Source organism: Leptopilina heterotoma, unplaced genomic scaffold (assembly GCF_015476425.1).
Source record: "Leptopilina heterotoma isolate Lh14 unplaced genomic scaffold, ASM1547642v1 Lhet_1, whole genome shotgun sequence".
In the NCBI taxonomy this organism is placed as follows: Eukaryota; Metazoa; Arthropoda; class Insecta; order Hymenoptera; family Figitidae; genus Leptopilina; species Leptopilina heterotoma.
In genome coordinates this window covers 1,211,366-1,230,553 of record NW_025110812.1, presented here as the reverse complement: position 1 = coordinate 1,230,553, position 19,188 = coordinate 1,211,366, and the positions used below count along the sequence as shown (strand labels likewise).

General features: G+C 27.5%; 1 protein-coding gene across 6 annotated transcripts in view; it reads left to right on the top strand.

Annotated features, from left to right (window-relative positions):
- The window catches only part of LOC122512820, a 415,571-nt gene that overhangs the window by 324,889 nt on the left and 71,494 nt on the right, over positions 1-19,188 (top strand). For all 6 annotated transcript variants that reach the window (XM_043628901.1, XM_043628916.1, XM_043628909.1 and 3 more), the window contains 2 exons: positions 8,922-9,040; positions 12,914-13,217. In XM_043628901.1, coding sequence (XP_043484836.1) covers positions 8,922-9,040; positions 12,914-13,217 — 423 coding nt within the window. The remainder of the gene's footprint in view (positions 1-8,921; positions 9,041-12,913; positions 13,218-19,188) is intronic.

Genomic DNA, 19,188 nt, shown 5'->3' with positions numbered 1-19,188 from the left:
CAAAAATATTGGAATTTTTCACAGAAATTCAATTATCTTCAAATATTTTAATACAATTGTTCGAAAGAAATGAAATATTTTAAATGCAATTTTAATAAATTTTTTTTGAAGTAATACAATTATTTATTTAGATTTTAATAAAATTCTTCCTGATAATTCAATTATTCACATAAATGATAAATTAAATAATATAAATATCGATAAATAACAAAATTATTCTCGAAAATTCAATTTTATTTTGAGGCATTTTAATACAATTCTTTGCAAAATTCAATTATTTTTATAAATAACAATATATATCCTAAGAATTCAATTATTTTTAAAAGTAATATTGAAAATTCTTCTTCTTGAAAATTCAATTATTTTCAAAAATTCAACGAAAATTGTTCTCAATAATTTTCATAAATGATAAAATTTTTGTCAGGAATTCAATTATTCTTGAAAATTTTAATAAAATTCTTAACAACTATTCAATTATTTTCATAAATAATAAAATTCATCGCAGGATTTCATTTACTTTCAATACAATTTAATAGGAATTGCTCGAGAAATGTAATTACTCTTAAAAGTTAAATTCCAATTCCTCTAAAAAATCAATTATTTGAAAAAATGTTTTTTTAAAATACTTTGGAATAATTCAATTATTTACAAAAATATTAGAATTTTCCATAGGAATTCAATTAGTTTCAAAAGTAATAAATTTCTTCGTGAAAATTAAATTATTGTAAAAATGTCTAATAAAATTGTTCTCAAGAATTCAATTATTTTCATAAATTATAAAATTCTTCTCAGGAATTCAATTATTTTTGAAAATTTTAATAAAATTCTTAGCAACTATTCAAATATTTTCAACAATTATTATATAATTCATTGCAGGATTTCAATTATTTTTAATACAATTTTACAGGAATTGCTCGAGAAATGTAATTATTCTGAAAAATTTAATTTAAATTTCTCGAAAAAATCAATTATTTAAAAAAATGTTTTTTTTAATTCTTTGAAAAAATTCAATTATTTACAAAAATATTAGACTTTTTCACAGGGATTTAATTATTTTCATATATTTTAATAAAATTCTTCCCGAGAATTATGATATTTACATAAATAATTCTTCCAAAGAATTCAATTATTAAAGATAAATAACAAAATTATTCCCGAAAATTCAATTATTTTGAGGCACTTCAATAAAATTCATTGCAAAATTCAATTATTTTCATAAATAACAATATTTATCACAAAAATTCAATTATTTTCAAAACTAATAAATTTCTTCTTGGAAATTCAATTATTTAAAAAAATTCTAATAAAATCGTTCGCAAGAATTCAATTATTGTCAAAAATTGTAATCGAATGCTTTGTAAAATTTAATTATCTTAAAAACTTTTCGCAATTCAATATGATTTTCAATTATATTTACTATTTTCATAAAATTTCCAGACAGAATTGAATTATTTAAAAATTTTGTTGTAAAAATCTTCGTAAGAATTCAATTCTTATCATGAATAATAAAATTTTCTCAGGAATTCAATTATTTATATTATATGAGAATTTGCATAAAATTTGTCGAAAGAAATCAATTATTTAAAAAAATTTTTTGAAAATTCTTTGCAAGAATTAAATTATTATTATAAATATTAAAATTCTTTCATAAATAATAAAAATTCGTTGCAGAAATTCAATTTATTAGCAGGATAAGAAAAATGATAATTAGGAAAAAGTCAAGAAAATAAAATATAGAATTTATTAAATTTTTATCAGTTTTCATTATGGATCAAGATTTTCATTTGAGGGACAGGTCGTTACAGTAATTAATCGAACAGTTCATCTTGTCTAGCTTGCCAGATTTACAACGATGGTTCACGTGAATACACTTAGGGACTGAAAACTAAAATGGACACACAGTGGTTCCACGACGTCAGTTGCATCCACATTCGCTGGCTTGTAACCTCAACGTTGACACTATCCCGTTAATTAACCTGAACTTTCCGGATAAGATAAGTCAACTCTTGTTAACTTGTATTTCGAGATCAACTAATTTATTTTAATCAACTTATTTATTTTTATCAACTTATTTATTTTAATCAACCTATTTATTTTGATCAACTTATTTATTTTACTCATCTTTTCAGGATGAGTAAAGAGGAATGAGGAGGAGGATGAGAAAAGAATAAGTGAATTAGGAATATAGGAAGAGAAAAGGATGAATGAATTAAGAATGTAGGAAGACGAAAGGTTGAGTAAAGCAAAAGTGAAGCAAGAGTATCATTAGGAAACATCATTATAGAGAGGGAGAGAATCTTCAACGTCGGATTCATTCTAAATCTGATTGACTTTCAAGTAGCAGTGAACCGGAAGTGCGAAGTCTCATTTGAAGATACTTAACTTACCCCCAACTCTCTATCTCTCTCTCTCTCTCTTTCTCTCATACTAGCTATTAGATTTTCCATTCAGAAACTTAGTGTACATTGCAAGCATCAAAAGAGGATAGAAGGATTTGAAAATGATGGGAGGTTGGATGGAGGAGGAGATATTTTGGTTGTTAGTAATGATGTTTACTCAGCTCTTCTCATAGAAAGTGGAAAGAGGGGTTTTTGGGGAAGAGGTGGATTTAGGCTGATGCAGAGAATATATATATATACGATGATGGTCCTGACATGCCGAAGGACATGACGCGATGCGCAAATTGAAACTCCTCTCTGTTGGCATTCCATCATGTTCAGCTCCTTATAGAAGTTAAGCTACGCAAATTAGATTTTCTGCTTAGGAGTAGAAGTACTGACTTTACATGTTCCTTCCACCAACACCAGGAGCCATAATCCGATGCTCGTTCTCCTTGCTCTAGATACTGCAAGCAACCATCGCCACTTTCCGGTACATCTCAGGGAAAATCCTCTTTCCTTCTTTTCCGGATATACATATATACACCAAGCTCAGAAAGAAATGATGACTTCCGTTCATTAAGGATGTGGTTGCAATTTCTCATAGTCATGGCTCGTTGCTTCTGAAATCTCTCAAGTTTTATCACTTCTCAGTTTTTCAGTAATTAGATGTCAACTGTTTTCTCTTAATTTCCCTCCTTTTCACATTAAAGCTTCCAACGTAAGCTTTTCAACGTTTCGCCAAGGAAAAATAAGAAAGTGTATATATTCAATACGAGACGAAAAAAATGCTCCTAATAAATATTTCTGTTGGAAACGGAAAATGAAAAATTCTAGCTAAGTATGGCCAAAGACTAAAGTCTTTCGTCATACTTAGCTAGAATTTTCTAAAGAATAGAATTTTTCTATTCAATTATTTTTCTAAAGCCAAATTAAACGAGCTACTGACCATGGGCAATGTTTAAAATAGTTTAAAATAGTTAAAATAAATAAATGGTTTAAAATTCTAAATCTCATAAATGGTCAAAATCTATAATCTAGTTGACCATGTCAACCGAAAAAATATTTTAAACCTTCTATTCCAAAATATCCAAATTTTGACCATGTCCGAAAATCTTAAAAATAATGTCCAACGGGAAAACAAGTTTAAATCTGAAAACTTCTATATTCTTAATATAGTCACAATGGTCACAATTTAGAAAACCATGTGAAACGACAAAAATATTTAAAAATCTGAAAATTTATAATTTTAATTTTTAAACGTGGTTAAAATCTAGCGAACTATGGCCGGCTTTACACTCATCTATACAAAACCTACTATTTACTACTTTTTTTACGTTATGCTACTGTTTGGGTACTTTTTTTAGATTTCAGCCACTAAAAGCTACTATTTCTGTTTTTTTTTTACAATTTCCACCACTTTAAATTCGCTAATACTAGAAATCAAAAAAAAAAAAATATTCTCAAAAATTATAATTAAATTCTTTAAAACGATTCAATTATTTTCAAAATATATTCGAAATTCAATTATTTTTTTTTAATATCTAGTATTTTCATAAAATTTCGCAAAAGAATTCAATTATTCATAAAATGCAATTATTTTCATAAATAATAAAATTTGCCCAGGAATTCAATTAATTCAGAGTATCATTTTTAAGAAAAGTTCGAAAAAATCAATTATTTAACAAAATTTTTATACAATTCTTCACAATAATTCAAATAATTTCACTAATAATAACATTTTTCATGGAAAATCAATTTTTAAAAATTTTTTTATAAAATTCAAAGCAAGAATTCAATTATTTTCAAAAATAATAAAACTTATCGAAGAATTAAAATTTTTTTTTATTACTGTTTTAAATTACACAGGACCACAAAATTTTGTTTAAAGAAAGTATTGACCGGACCATGGTTTTTTTTTTTTTTTTGAGTCGCTTAATTCGAATACGAACTCAGTTTTCCGCCATCACGTCAAGTTTCTTCAAAATGGCGGATCCAATATGGCTGTCGATTTTTTTAAAATTCACCCAATTCGCCTGAAATTTGTTACTCGGGGGTTTTTGGGGTTGCTAAATACGAATTTCACCTTTGTTTTCAAAATTCAAAATTGCGGATCCAATATGGCTGACGTATTTTTAAAAAATATATCAGATTTATTCGAAACTTGGTACTTGGGGGCCGCTGAATACGAATTTCACTTTAGTTATAAAAAATCCAAAATGGCGGATCCAATATGGCTAACAATTAGTTAAAAATTTATCAGATTTTAAATTTTTAAAAACTAAGGTGAAATTCGTATTCAGCGACCCCGAAAACCCTCGAGTATAAAGTTTCAGATAAATCCAATAATTTTTTTAAAAAATTGGTCAGCCATATTGGATCCGCCATTTTGAATTTTTGAAAACAAAGGTGAAATTCGTATTTAGCAACCCCAAAAACCCCCGAGTAACAAATTTCAGGCGAATTGGGTGAATTTTAAAAAAATCGACGCCATATTAGATCAGCCATCTTTAATTTTGAATATTTATGAGTTTTTTTTATTGTTTAACATTATATAATATTTTTTCAGTGTTTTAAAGTTGTTTTTTAATAGAATCTTCTGCTTATTTTTATTTAAATCTTATTTACATATAAAAATAGCAAGAGAAATCATTTTATTAATGAAAATTTCAAGCTAAAGACAAAAATAAAGTTGATTTTCAAACATTTTATTAAAAAAAAGAAAAAATTTTCCTTTAATTAAAAAACACCTTCTTCTCTTAATTACACCATAGAAGTTAACCAGAAAATATCCAGTGACTTATTATAAAACTTAATTTCAAGTTTAAAACCAAAATTTTCCCTTGATATTTGAAACATTAAGGGGATGGGGTTAATTCTTCGTTAAGTCGATACACTGTCAAGCCTTGTCGAAGGCTTTAGGCAGGCTTATTTAATTACGTAACAGAATCTATATAAGAGGAACGGGGGATATACCCTGACGACGGTTGGAAAAATTCAAAATCAATAAACTCAGAATTTATTCTATTAAAAAAAAAAAAATTAATAAATTTGTACTTTAAAATGAAAAATTTTTTAGTATCTCTAAAAAATTGTTTAGTAAACTCTTGTTTTTAGTGGACAATTGACAAATTTACAATAATAGTATAAATAGACGATAATCATAAAGTTGAAAACACTTAATTGAAAGACATTAAAAAATTGAGTCTAAAGAACTCTCTGGGTCTTGAACAAATTGCACCATTGAATCATGTCGTTAACTCGTTGTTGCTTCTAGTTGTTAGATTTTACAGTGGCAGCTATAGGGCATGGTCTATAGTTACCGATAGCAGTCGTTGCAAGATCGTATAACTGCCTCTTTTTCAGTTCCTATACTACATTATTGTGTTTCCTTTTTTTTACAACTTCATTAACGATCCATTTAATTTATAATCGTGTAAATTGCTAGCTTACCCTCGTGAAAAGGGAAAAATGGCGAATTCTAACTAACTATGGTCAAAGACTTTAGCCAAAGTAATTTTCAAAATCTAGCAAACCATGGCTAAAGGCAAAAGTAGTTTAGGAGCAAAGAATGGTGAAAAATAAAAAAAAATTAAAAATGGTCAAAATATATAAATTTTTATATTTAAACTATTTTTACCGTTGGCCAGATTTTGACCATAATCAAAATATATAAATTATGAGGTTATGGCTTCCTAGATTTTAGCCATGGTTGAAAATAAATAAATTTTGATAGTTTTAAATATTTTTTTCATTGGTCATTGTTCGTAAGTTTTTGATTCTAATTTAAATAATTGAATTCCTCAGAAAGTTTCCTTATTCATGAAAAGAATTGAATTCTTACGAAGATTCATACAAAAAAAATGTTAAATAATTGAATTTTGTTAGGAAATTTTATGAAAATAGATATTGAAAATCATTGAATTGCGAAAAGTTTTTAAAAAGAATTAAATATTACAAAGAATTTAATTTTAATTCTTGACAATATTATTGAATTCTTGCGAACAATTTTATTAGAATTATTAAAAATAGTTGAAGACTAATTGAAGAAATTTATTACTTTTAAAAATAATTAAATTCTTGTGATAAATATTGTTATTTATGAAAATAATAGAATTTTGCAAAGAATTTTATTAAAATGCTTCAAAATAATTGAATTTTCGGGAATAATTTTGTTATTCATTGACATAATAGAATTCTTTTGAAGAAAATTGTTTATGTAAATAATTAAATTCTCGGGAAGAATTTTATTAAAATCTAAAAGAATAATTTAATTATTTCAAAAAAATGTAATTAACATTGTATTTTAATTTTTAAATAATTGATTTCTTTGCAACAATTTTATTAAAATATTTTTGACAATTATTGAATTCTTGCAAATGATTTTATTAGAATTTTTAAAAATAATTAAAAAATAATAGAAGAAATTTATTACTTTTAGAAATAATCGAGGAAATAATTGAATATTCTTGTGATAAATATTGTTATTTTTATGAAAATAATAGAATTTTGCAAAGAATTTTATTAAAATTCCTCAAAATAATTTTTTTTTAAAATAATTGAATTCTAGCGAAGAGTTTTATAAAAATTATTTTATATGATTGATTATTTCCTATCAAATTTTATGAAAATTATGTTTAAAAATAATTAAATTCCTGTAAAAATTTTATTATTTATGAAAATAATTGAATTGTTAAAAAGAATTTTATTATTTACGAAAATAATTGAATCCCTGTAAAAATTTTATATTATTTATGAATATAATTGAATTATCGCAAAAAATGTTATAAAAAATTTGCAAATCATTGAATTGTTGGAAAGAATTTTATCAAAAAATTCGATAATAATTGAATTTCTTCAAAGAATTTAATACTTTTTGAAAAAAAATGGAATTTTTGGGAAGAATTTTATTAAAATTTTTCATAATCCTAATTGAATTCTAATGGAGAATTTCTTTGAATTTCTTTAAAATAATAGAGTTTCTTTAATAATTTTAATTGAAATTTTTCAAACTAATTGAATTTTATATGATCAATTTCTTTAAAGTTTTTACAATCGTGTTTCTCAATAATTGAAAAGAAACATTTAATAAATTCTTGAATTTTATTAAAATTTATAAAAAAGTAATTGAATTTTTTCAAAAAATTTCTTTAATTTATTGAATAAAATCGAATTTGTTAATAATTGTATTGAAAATAATTTAATTCCTGAGAAGAATTTTATTATTTATGAAAAATAATTTAATTCTTACAATGAATTTTACTGCTTATAAAAATAATTGAATTGTTTCGAGGAATTTTATTTAAATTTAAAAAAATAATTGGATTCTTTCGAAAAATGTTATTAAATTTTTTTTTGAAAATTGAATTCTTTCATGAAATGTTATTAAAAATTGTATTAAAAATAATTAAATATTTGCAAAGAATTTTACTATTTATACTATTTATAAAAATAATTGAATACCTTTGAAAAATTTTGTTATTTTTCTAAATAACTGAACTTTTTCAAGAATTTTATTAAAATTTTTTTAAATAATTGAATTTTGGAGAAGAATTTTATTATTTATAAAGATAATAGAAATTTTTATGAGAATTTATTAAAATTTTTGAACTTGATTGAATTTTTGCGAAGAATTTTATTACTTTTGAAAATAATAATTAAAGTTTTCCAATTATTTGTAAATTCTGAAAAGTTTTTCAAATTTTATTGTTTAATTTACGAACTTTTCTGGTTTTTTCAATCAAATTACGGACTTTACGGACCTTTTTTAAAAAAAGCTGACTTTTACGGACTTTAGACAATTTTTCGGACATTTACGGGATTTACGGACCTAGTTCGAGCCCTGTTGCGTGCGCATCATTTTTTCCAAAAAGTTATTGTAGAATCACCTTAAAAGGTAACGCAGATTGTAAACTCGTTCGCAAACAAGAGATAGAGAAAGACAGAAGTAAACATCTTTCTTTTTCTATCTCACGCTTTGTGTTCGCGCACATAATGCTACTTCTACAATACCTGTTACTCTCACCAACGTTTAGAAAAAAATTTTTTTTTTTTTTAAAGTATCGAAAAAAAATTTTTTTTAACCTGATTTTTATATACACATTCTATATTTTATTTTTAAAATTGTCAAGTCCATATGAGTTGCAGGTGTATTGGAAATTAATTTTATGCTCAACGTTGATTATATAGTCTCTTGAAGCAATATAACGGAAGCCATTGAAGCACTACAGCAACTTCAGCAAAATTTGTTCTCGTTAATTTTCAAGCTAAATTAGCTTTTGATGCATTGAAATTTAATTTTCTTCATTTTAATAAACTACAGTGTTTAAAATATATATATCTGCGCATATTATATATGTAGGGAAAATAAAATAATTTTGAATAATATTATAAAATCTCACGAGAGAAGAGGTTAAATTGATAGACAATTGTAATGATGAATTACATTAATTGTTTTCTTAGTTTCTAATTGAATCTGTTGAGTTTGTCACTTTCTCAAATTGAAATTAGAATTTAGAGATTGACGTGCTTATTCTGTTTTAGGTATGCGGCAAAGTGTTCAACAACGCATCGGCGCTCACGAAGCACAAGCTGACGCACAGTGACGAGCGGAAATACGTCTGCACGATGTGTGGTAAAGCGTTCAAGCGGCAGGACCACTTGTGAGTTTAGCATGTGTCTTCTGTAATTAAATTCTGTCATGTGAAAATAGTCATAGTCATTTTATTTCTAAAGTAGACAATTGTGTTTTGGTCTTTTGTTTTCTTATTTCATTTTTATTTTTTTTTTCAATTTGAAATCGATTTTTTGAAAGTTTGATGAAAAATTCAGAATCAGCGACCTTGAAAACCCCCAAGTAGAAGGTTTTTAATTGATTCGAGAGACTTTTTAACTATTTAGCCTTATTTTTGAGTTTTCGGTGGCGCCACGTGGCGGAGGCGTGGGGTAACTACTTAGTACCATTTCCCTTTTCCCATCCATTCGTTAATTATTTTTATAGAATAACGTAAGCACTTGATTCTATCAAATTCGTATCTAAAAAGCGTTTAGTCACAAACATTTATAGTCAACTTTTTTTAATTTAAAAGTAACAATTGCCATCTAGCGGAGGCGTGGGGTAACTATTTAATAAAATTAATATCATTGTCGAATCCACATCCAGTTCTTAATTATTATTAAAATATTAAACAGGCACTTAATTTAATTCTCTACATGAATAAAAGGGTCTCACTGTTCCTAGTTTTATGTGGCGCCACCTGTCGAACGCGTGTTTAACTATTTACTCACTCTAAAGAATTTTAGTAATTACTTTGACTTTTATTCTTTTCATAATTGAAAAATGGTCCAATTTTGTCTATTTTAACCTGACGCTACCTGATGGTCGCATGGGTTAACTATTTTTTATTTCTAAACAATTCTGCAAAAGCAGAATAAATTTTTAATCAAACCCTGACTATGAATCTACTACACTATCTTAATTTGAACAAAAAAATACACTTTTTTTATTAATCCCGATAAGTTCAACGTATTTCTAAGTCGATGTGGTGCCACCTGTCGAGCGCGTCACTGAACTATTCAACAAAACTTTAACACAAAATCACTTGTTTCCTTATTCCTAATATTGTTGAAAGCAAAATGTATGTTAATTTAAGTTTTGCGGTTAAAAGCTGTTATGGCTTATTCAGAAATAATCGAATTAGAAAATGTATACAAAACAAGAAAAAATTTGCAAAGTAGCTAGTCTCTTTTTGCATTTAAAGAAACATACACACAAAAAAAAGAAGTAGAAATTGATTTGATCTTTGTAGCTTATCGACTGGAGTATAGAGAGAGAGAGAGGCCATGACTCGACAAGTTAAATCTAAGATTGTAGGGGGCGTCGAGAGAGAAAAGCAGGTTGCGAACTCAGGGAAGCGTACTATTGGGACTAAGGATTCAATTCTTTTCCTGGAATGGGAAAAAGAGAATAAAAGAAAATCAATAGTGAAGCCTGGAAGGTTTCTTTCCTCCTGGCTTGACTGGTTAGACTCGTTGTATTTTCTTCAAAGTCTCTGAGACTCTCAATTCCACATTGGCCAGCAAGCTTTTCTCTTACTTGCGATTCACTTTGGAATCGGGTCCATTCTAGTTCGTCATTTTTTTTTTACTTATAGTACGTGTTCTTTTCCTTTTTTTTTATTTTTGTTGGACTTTTCACAAAGAGAGCTAGCTGACTCCAGCAAGACTATTATTCATGCTCTCTCAAATCCATTTCTAGTTAACATTTCTCCTATACTCTAAAAACATTTTTTTTAATTCCCCTTGGAATACAATTTTTCGTGGCGAATTTATTTTCGAAATTAGAAGTTCGTTAGCGTCCCGTATGTGGCGCAACATTTTCTGAGAATAACTATATCCAAATTTAATTTTTTTCTCCTATTCCATACTTTTTCCCCTTTCTCGAGAAGTATTTTTTTGTTCATCCCCAACCCACTCTCGAAATCTACATTTCCTCGATTGCCAGGCAATTGAGGCACAATTCGCAAAGCGACTAATTCTCCGCCAATACTATCTCCAACGAAAACTTGGGTAAATTAGCTTTTACAAGTTTAAACCCCATTTCTCCAGGTTCGGTTAAATTTTCAAGTGAATAATATTTTTTTTTTATTTACTCAATAAAATTGTGAGCGTTGATTGAAATTGACTTTATAACAATAGGAGAATGAAACTTTTCCTGCGGATAACTTTTAATTAATATTTTACCATTGATGAGAGAAAGAGAAGAGTTTGGGGGGGGGGAATCTATTTGAAAATTATCATCAAGGCGATTGGGAAGGGAGGAAAATGTATACTATCGAAAGTTTTTGAATTAAAATAAAAAGAAAAGAGAGGGGAGGAAAAAAAGATTTAGACAGGGGAAGAAAGAAGGTTTTCATGTAGGACTTACGATTTATTTTATTCTCACTTTACCATCTCAGAAGCGGGGCTCTAGTTAATGACGTCGTTCACCGCGAAACCCATTTCGGGATTAATGCAATTATGACGAAGTTACCCAACTTCCTAAAATCCTTCCCCCCCCCCAACCCTCGCAGTTCTCCGCTTTGTCTGGCCGAGTCTTTCTTCCTTGGCCCCTGACTGATGAAATTGGGCTGACAACTTGTTGCTTTCAAAAGACATATCCAGGGCAGCGAGTCTTTATATTACTTTTGAAAATTAACCAGCTGTATTGAAGAGGAACCTTTATGTCCTTTTTTTGAAAAATAAACTTTTTGTATCGAAAAAAAGCAGAGTTTAGTACGCCATCTGTCGACAGCGTCAGTTAACTACTAATGGCGACAGTTGACCACAAGGTCAGTTCGCCATCTGTCGACAGCGTCAGTTAACTACAATTTCAATTAACTATTGAGAGAGACAGTTAACTACAGGCTCAGTACGCCATCTGTCGACAGCGTCAGTTAACTATTGATCACGACAGTAAACCACAAGCTCCGTGCGCCATCTGTCGATAGCGTCAGTCAACTACAAAAAATCCTAATTGCAGAAAAATTTTAATATTTTTAATTAAAAAAAAATTTGCCAGCTTGCAAAATATGATTAGAATTTTCCTCTGCACAGAAATTCTTTTATTATTGATGATTAAAAAAAAGCTTATGTGCATTAACAACACTAGTGCGGAATTTCTAAGGGAGGAGGTTGAAAAAAAAACTATTATTCCAAAATGATCGTAATTTTTCCTCTCAACTTTTTCTTTTTAACTTCCTGCCCCTTTAAAACTTTGCTCCCTTTTCAACTTCCCTTTCTCTCTAAATCTCTTTCTCTGTCTCTCTTGTCCCGTTACCTAGTGCTTTCAACTGGCGCGTTAAGTGCAGACTTATCTCTTTAACCAAGCCTCTGGGTATTGGAAAAGGTCGGGTGAGGTTGGCAAAGTGGGTTGAGGTGCCTGTACGGAAAAGGGGAGAGAGAGAAAGGAGTGAGAGGGTGTGTCAGTTTAGATGCTCTCTCCGATATCGAGAGCGCAGGGATTTCCGAATGGAATAGATCCTCACTGGAGATAGTAGTATATATTCCACGCGACACTGTTTCAGTACAACTAATTCCAGTAATCCTCGAGTACTCGAATTTCAAAACATTCCTCAGTAAAGGGAAAGTGAGAGAAGGAATGAGGGAGAGAGAGAGAGAGAGAGAGCTTTTCTCTTAAGCGAATACACGCCTGTTAATCCTCTTTGACCGTGAGTGACGAGTAGTGCTCGAGGACCCTTGTTTAACCCTTGAAATTGATGCTCCTTCCTTTTAGGTTTTGTTTTACATGCGCATAAAAAAAAACCTCGGGATCAATTTAAATAGTTTACCTAGGACGACTAACATTTAAATAAAAGGACGATTCTAGAAGACAAAAAAATTTTTTTCAAATTGTAAAGCTTAGCGGATAAAGGGACCTTTACCAAAAACATTAGTGTTCAGTTTTTATGGACTTAGCCTAGTTTTTTTCTAAGGTCCCCCTTTATTGAATGTGGAGAGAAAAATAATTATTTTGTGGATTTTTTTTTTTTTTGCAGAAACGGACACATGCTGACGCATAGAAATAAAAAACCGTACGAGTGCAAAGCAGAAGGCTGTGGGAAGTCATATTGTGACGCAAGAAGTTTGAGAAGGCACACGGAAAATCATCATGCCGGTAGTAAAGTTAATGAGAGTATTAGTCCAAGTAGTCCAACAACTGGACCACATACGCCTAATACACCGAACAGTAATCCAAGTACTCCCAGCACACCAGGAGCACCGTCAAGTCAAAATGGACATGGACACACTGCACTCAAGCAGCTCCTTTCCTCCGAACCCACGCAATCACAGCCGCACAAGGTGAGAAAACTTTGCAAAAAAAATTTATTTCCAGGCTATTCCTCATTGTTATCTTTCGTTCTTTTTCTTCTTAAATGACTTTTTCATTCCTTCAAATTGTTGTCGTTTTTGGAACATTTGTGTTACCGAGAACGAAGTGTCGACATCTGGCGATGGCGTGGGGTAACTATTCAGAAGGTTCTCTTTCCCCCCTTTCAATGTGGCTCCACCTGGCGAACGCGTCGGCTAACTATTCATTAACTCCAAAACATTAATAAAAAACTCTTTAAAAATTTCCAAAACACTTTTATATTTGAAAATGGAAAAAAACACCACACGAGAGTAAAAACTTATTAAATTTTTCCAAAAAGAAAATGAAATCCAATTTCAAGCATGCTACATAATTTTCCCTTTCTTCTGGACTCTCTTTACAATGTTCATCGTTATGTATAAGCTTTCGTTATTGGCTCTAACCAAAAGGCAAAGGCCAAGATTTCCGATAAAAGCGCAGAAGAGAGTAAAGAAGAAGGAAAACGCCTCGGAAATTAGTTCTCAGCCGTAAAGCAGAGAATTATAGTCGTTTCTAGAAACGCCAAAGTCCACCAATAAGAACGTGCAGCATACGTTTGCCATAGAGCAGAAAGGAGAGCACAAGAGAGTGAAAGAGAGAGAGAGAGAGAGAGTATGAGGGAGAGAGAATTTTCCCTGGTTAGGGTTTTGTGTTTAAGAGTTTGGAAGGCAAAAGGAAGGGCAGTTAAAACGAGACTACGAATCTACGATATTGAGTTAGAAGTAAGGTATGCCTTGAAGTGGGGTTAATAAAATTTGATGACCAGGAACTTCTTAATGAGACGGAAATGTGGAAAGGGAAACTCGGCTATGAAAACTTTTCAGACGAGACCACACTCACTGGATTTATGGTGTTTCACTCAACCTTATAAAAGAAGCTCAAAATATCCTTAAAAACGTCTTAAATTCTTTTTTTTTAGGAAGGAGAGGAGCCTCTTTAGACTTGAACGATCTTGATTAAAAGAAAAATTTATTTTTAATGAAGCCATTTGCTTTTTTCAATTTTTCGAAGCTCGCTCTTCTTGCTGATTTTACGTTGCACCACCTGACGGAGGCGTGGGTTAACTATTTCCTGACTTTAGTAGCATTTTAACTGACCGACGCCACCGCTAGATGTCTCTCATTGAAACTGATTTAATTCAATTAAATTTTCAACTGAAACTTACTTTTTTCGATCTTGTAAAAGTTCCTTCTATCGACACAAAAATATCTTTGGATTAATAGAAAGATTTCAAGAAAATATTAATCCAAAGATATTTTTGTGCTGATAGTAGGAATTTTCCTAAGATTATCAGGGTTGCCACGCAACATAAAAACCTAGAAATGTTAGGGAATTTTATAAACTTTGAAAAAACCTTGTAAAATCTAAATCAGGGAATTAATTTTATTAATTCAATTAAATTAATTATTAAAAATGATGGATTTATAGAAAAATTTCAGTTAAAAACACTAAAAGAAATTGAATTTTGAAGCAGTTACATTGCAGAAATTTAATTATTTTCAAAAGTGATAGAATTCTAGGCAAAAATTTGATTATGTTCAAAATATTTTTTAAATTCTCATCAAAATTTCAATTATCTTTATAAATAAGAAAATTCTTTTCCAAAATTAACTTTACAAATTTTCCACGATACAATAAGTTTTAATATCTGCCTACTATTTTATTAAAAATTTTCCAAAGAATTCAATTATGTAAAAAACAAAGATTTTGATAAAATTCTACACAAACATTTGAATAATTTTCATAAATAATAAAAAATTCACAAGAATTCAATTATTTTCAAATTTTTTTAAAAATTTCTTCGCAATAATTCAATTACTTTCATAAATAATAAAATTCTTGTTAGGAATTCAATTATTTTCATAAATTTCAAAACTTATTAAGGAATTTCAATTATTTTAAATACAATTTTAATCAAATTCCTAGAAAAATGTAATTTATTCCCAAAATTTTTTTTTGGCAAAATTTCAATATTTGGCAAAATTTCAATATTTTCAAATAATTTCATAAATTCAATTATTTTCAATAGCTACTATTTTAAACAAATTTTCCAAAAGAATTCTATTATTTGAAGAAAATTTTTTTTTAATTTCTAAGAAAACATTTAATTGTTTTCATAAATAATATAAATTTCACAGGATTATAATTATTTTTTTAAAATTTCTTCGCAATAATTAAATTACTTTCATAAATAATAAAATTGTTGTTAGAAATTCAATTGTTTTAGTAAATAATAAAACTCTTCGCAGACTTTCAATTATTTTTAATATAATTTTAATGGAATTTCTCTAAAAATGTCATTATTCATATAAATTTTATTAAAATTCATCAAAGAATTAAATTATTTAAATAATTTTTAATAGAATTCTTGGCAAAATTTAATCTACTACTTTAATAAAATTTCACAAGTTGAATTGTTAAAATAAAATTTAATAAAATTCTATACGCAAATATTTAATTATTTTCATAAATAATAAAAATTTCACAGGAATTCAATTATTTACAATTTTTTAAATAAATTTTTTCGCAATAATTATTAAATAATATAATATAATAAATAATATATATAATTAATAATATATAATATTAATATAATATTATAATATAATTATAATATTATAATATTATATTATAATTATTAATAATATATATAATTATAATGTAATATAATATAATAATTAAAAATTATTTTCGTAAGTAATCAAATTTTTTTCACAGGGATTCAATTATTTTTAATACCATTTAAATCAAGTTTCTAGAAAAATAAAATTATTCTTAAAAATTTCATTAAAATTTGTCAAGAGAATTTAATTATTTAAAAAATTGTTGATAAACTTTTTTATGAAAATTCAAATTTTAAGAAAAATTAAATTATTCAATAAAATATTTATCTTTGTATTTAAATGATTTAATTCTAGTAGAATTTTATAATAAATATTAATTTCAAAATAAATTTCAGTTATAGTTTTCGATTATTGATTATTAAACGCGTTTTAATGTGAATTTAAAAAAAAATTGAATTTACCAAAAGAATTCAATTATTCAAAATAAATTTTTCTAAAATTCTACGCAAACATTCAATTGTATTTTTAAATAGTGAAAAATTTCACAAGAGTTTAATTATTTAAAATATAATTTGGAGAAAATTTTTCGAAAAAAATTGATTATTTAAAAAAGTTTTATATAATATTCTTCTTTGGGATTCAATTATTTTTATAAATAATAAAACACATCGCGGAATTTCAATTATTTTTAATACAATTTTATTTGAATTTCTCGAAAATCGCAATTACTCTTACAAATTTTATTATATAATTTGTAGAAATAATTTAATTATTTAAAAATTTGTTGATAAAATTGTTTATGAGAATTAAATTTTGTAAAACATTCAATTATTCAATAAATTTTTTATTTTTGTACATAAATAATTGAATTCTTTCTTTTGAATTTTCTAATAAAAAAATTGAATTGTAATCAAAAGGATTTGAAAATTCTCAAAGAAATTTTTAAAAAATTGATTTAAAGAAGAATTTTAGTTAAAAATTCTAAAAATTAATAATTATCTAAACTGAAATGATAATATAATTTTTGAAGTAAGTTACAGTAACAATATTTTTATAATAAAAAATTACGATTTTATCAAAAGGTTTGAATTTCAAATTTTTGAAAATCTCAATTTCTATATGAGAAAATAATGATTAAATATTTATTTAAGAATTGAAAAAAAAAATTTTCAGTTGAAAACTCCATTGTATTAAATGAGTTTCAAAGAGCCATCTAGCGGTAGCGTCGGTTAGTTAAAATTATACTAAAGTCAGGAAATAATTCCTCTTTCTATTTTTACGTTGCACCACCTAGCGGAGGCGTGGGTTAACTATTTCCTGACTTTAGTAGCATTTTAATTGACCGACGCTACCGCTAGATGGCTCATTAAAAATGATTTACATAATTCAATGTTTCAACTGAAATATACTTTTTTCAATCTTTGTAAAAAATTCCTTCTATCGACACAAAAATATCTTTGGATTAATATTTTCTTTTTTTGGGAAAAAAAAAATTATTTCAAAAAAATGATTTCCGAACTCTTCACACATTCCCAAGAGGAAAACTTTCTTTTTTCCCCTATTTCGAATATTTTCAAACCCTCCAAAGAGGGTTTTGAAGTTCCTGATCGATTTAGAGATATTGGTGGAGGTAATGGAGAATAAAATATATGGGCGTTTAAGGGTAAAGGTCATGCTATTTCTTGTTGGGTCTGCGAATCAAATTCTTACCTTGAATTTGTGATTATCACTTTATAGTCTGAATGGTAGACATATAGCGGTAGCCTTGAAGAGGAACACTCACTATATTCGAAAAGGATGACGACAACTACTACGACGACGATGATGATGTGAATATAGAGGTCAAATTCAGATCGTAAACAGATGTGGAGTACACATACACACTCTGAAACATGAATTCCGTGAATTTAGAGGAAATGTTTACTGGATTGCACTTGACTTCCAAAGCCTTGATGGAGATCAAATCCGAGGTTAGAAACTTCAGCTCTAGAAGTACATCGTTTTACTAGGACTTCAACTACAAAGAGGAATACGATTACAAGGAGCGAGTTGCGCGTCGAGAATATACACTCCCCCAAGTAAGTCAAAGTTTGCAAATTACGTTCGCTGCTGAGCTTGTGTATTTACAACGGAAGTGCTCGCGAATGAGACTCAGGAAAAAAAAAATTGACGAAAAAAAAAACGGGGAACAACGAAAGTCCCTCTTCGATCGACGGTATTTTTTTAGAGATGTAAATTTTTTTTTTATTCCGAGTTACGAGTAATTAAACACAAGACTCTAGCAAAGATCATTTCGATCTCTTGGACCGCGTCTACATTTAGTCTTGTGATGGGAATTTTAATTTAAGTCTCATAAAACTTTTTAAATTAACACAGGACAAACGGACAGAATGTTTACTTGAAGTGGAAATCAACAACTTGTTGCAAACTAATGAAATGAAGATCGAAAAGAAAATGAGAAGAGTTAATTAAATGGGGAAAAATGTCTATATTCCGCGTGCAAACGGAAATATGACAAATTCTAGCTAACTACCTACCCAAAGGCAAAAATAGTTAAGCACCAAAGAATGTGAATATAGTCAAAATATATAAATTTACAGGTTTTAAACTATTTTTATCGTTGGCCACAGTTCGCTAGTTTTTGAGTCAAAATATAGAAATTTTGTGGGTTTAAAATATTTTTTGCAGACTTCGCACTCGATAATTAATTTTAAAAAGTAGCAAAAAGTAGCTTTTAAACTTCTAAACAAAAATTTCAATCTATATTTTATTTTTCTGACTTTTTTCTTATTTTCATCAAAAATATTTACTTCTTTCATATCCTGCTAATAAATTGAATTCCTCCAACGAATTTTATCATTCATTAAAGAATTGGAATATTTATAAAAATAATTGAATTCTTGCGAAGAATTTTATAATTAATTTTAAATAACTCATTTCTATCGACTAATTTTATGCAAATTCTAATTTAAATAATTGTATTACTGAGAAATTTTTATTATTCATAAAAAGAATTGAATTCTTACGAAGATTTTTACAAAAAATTTCTAAATAATTGAATTCTGTTTGGAAATCTTATGAAAATGGTAAATAATGAAAATCATTGAATTGCGAAAATTTTTTAAAATAATTAAATTTTATAAAGCATTTGATTACCATTTTTGAGAATAATTGAATGTCTGTGTGGTATTTTATTTAATTTTTTTTTTTTTTTTTGAAAATAATTGAATTCCTAAAAAGCATTATATTATTCATGAAAATAATTGAATTCTAGCGGACAATTTTAATAGAATTTTATAAAATAATTGAATTTCCAAGAAAAAATTTATTACTTTTAAAAATAATTAAATTTATTTAT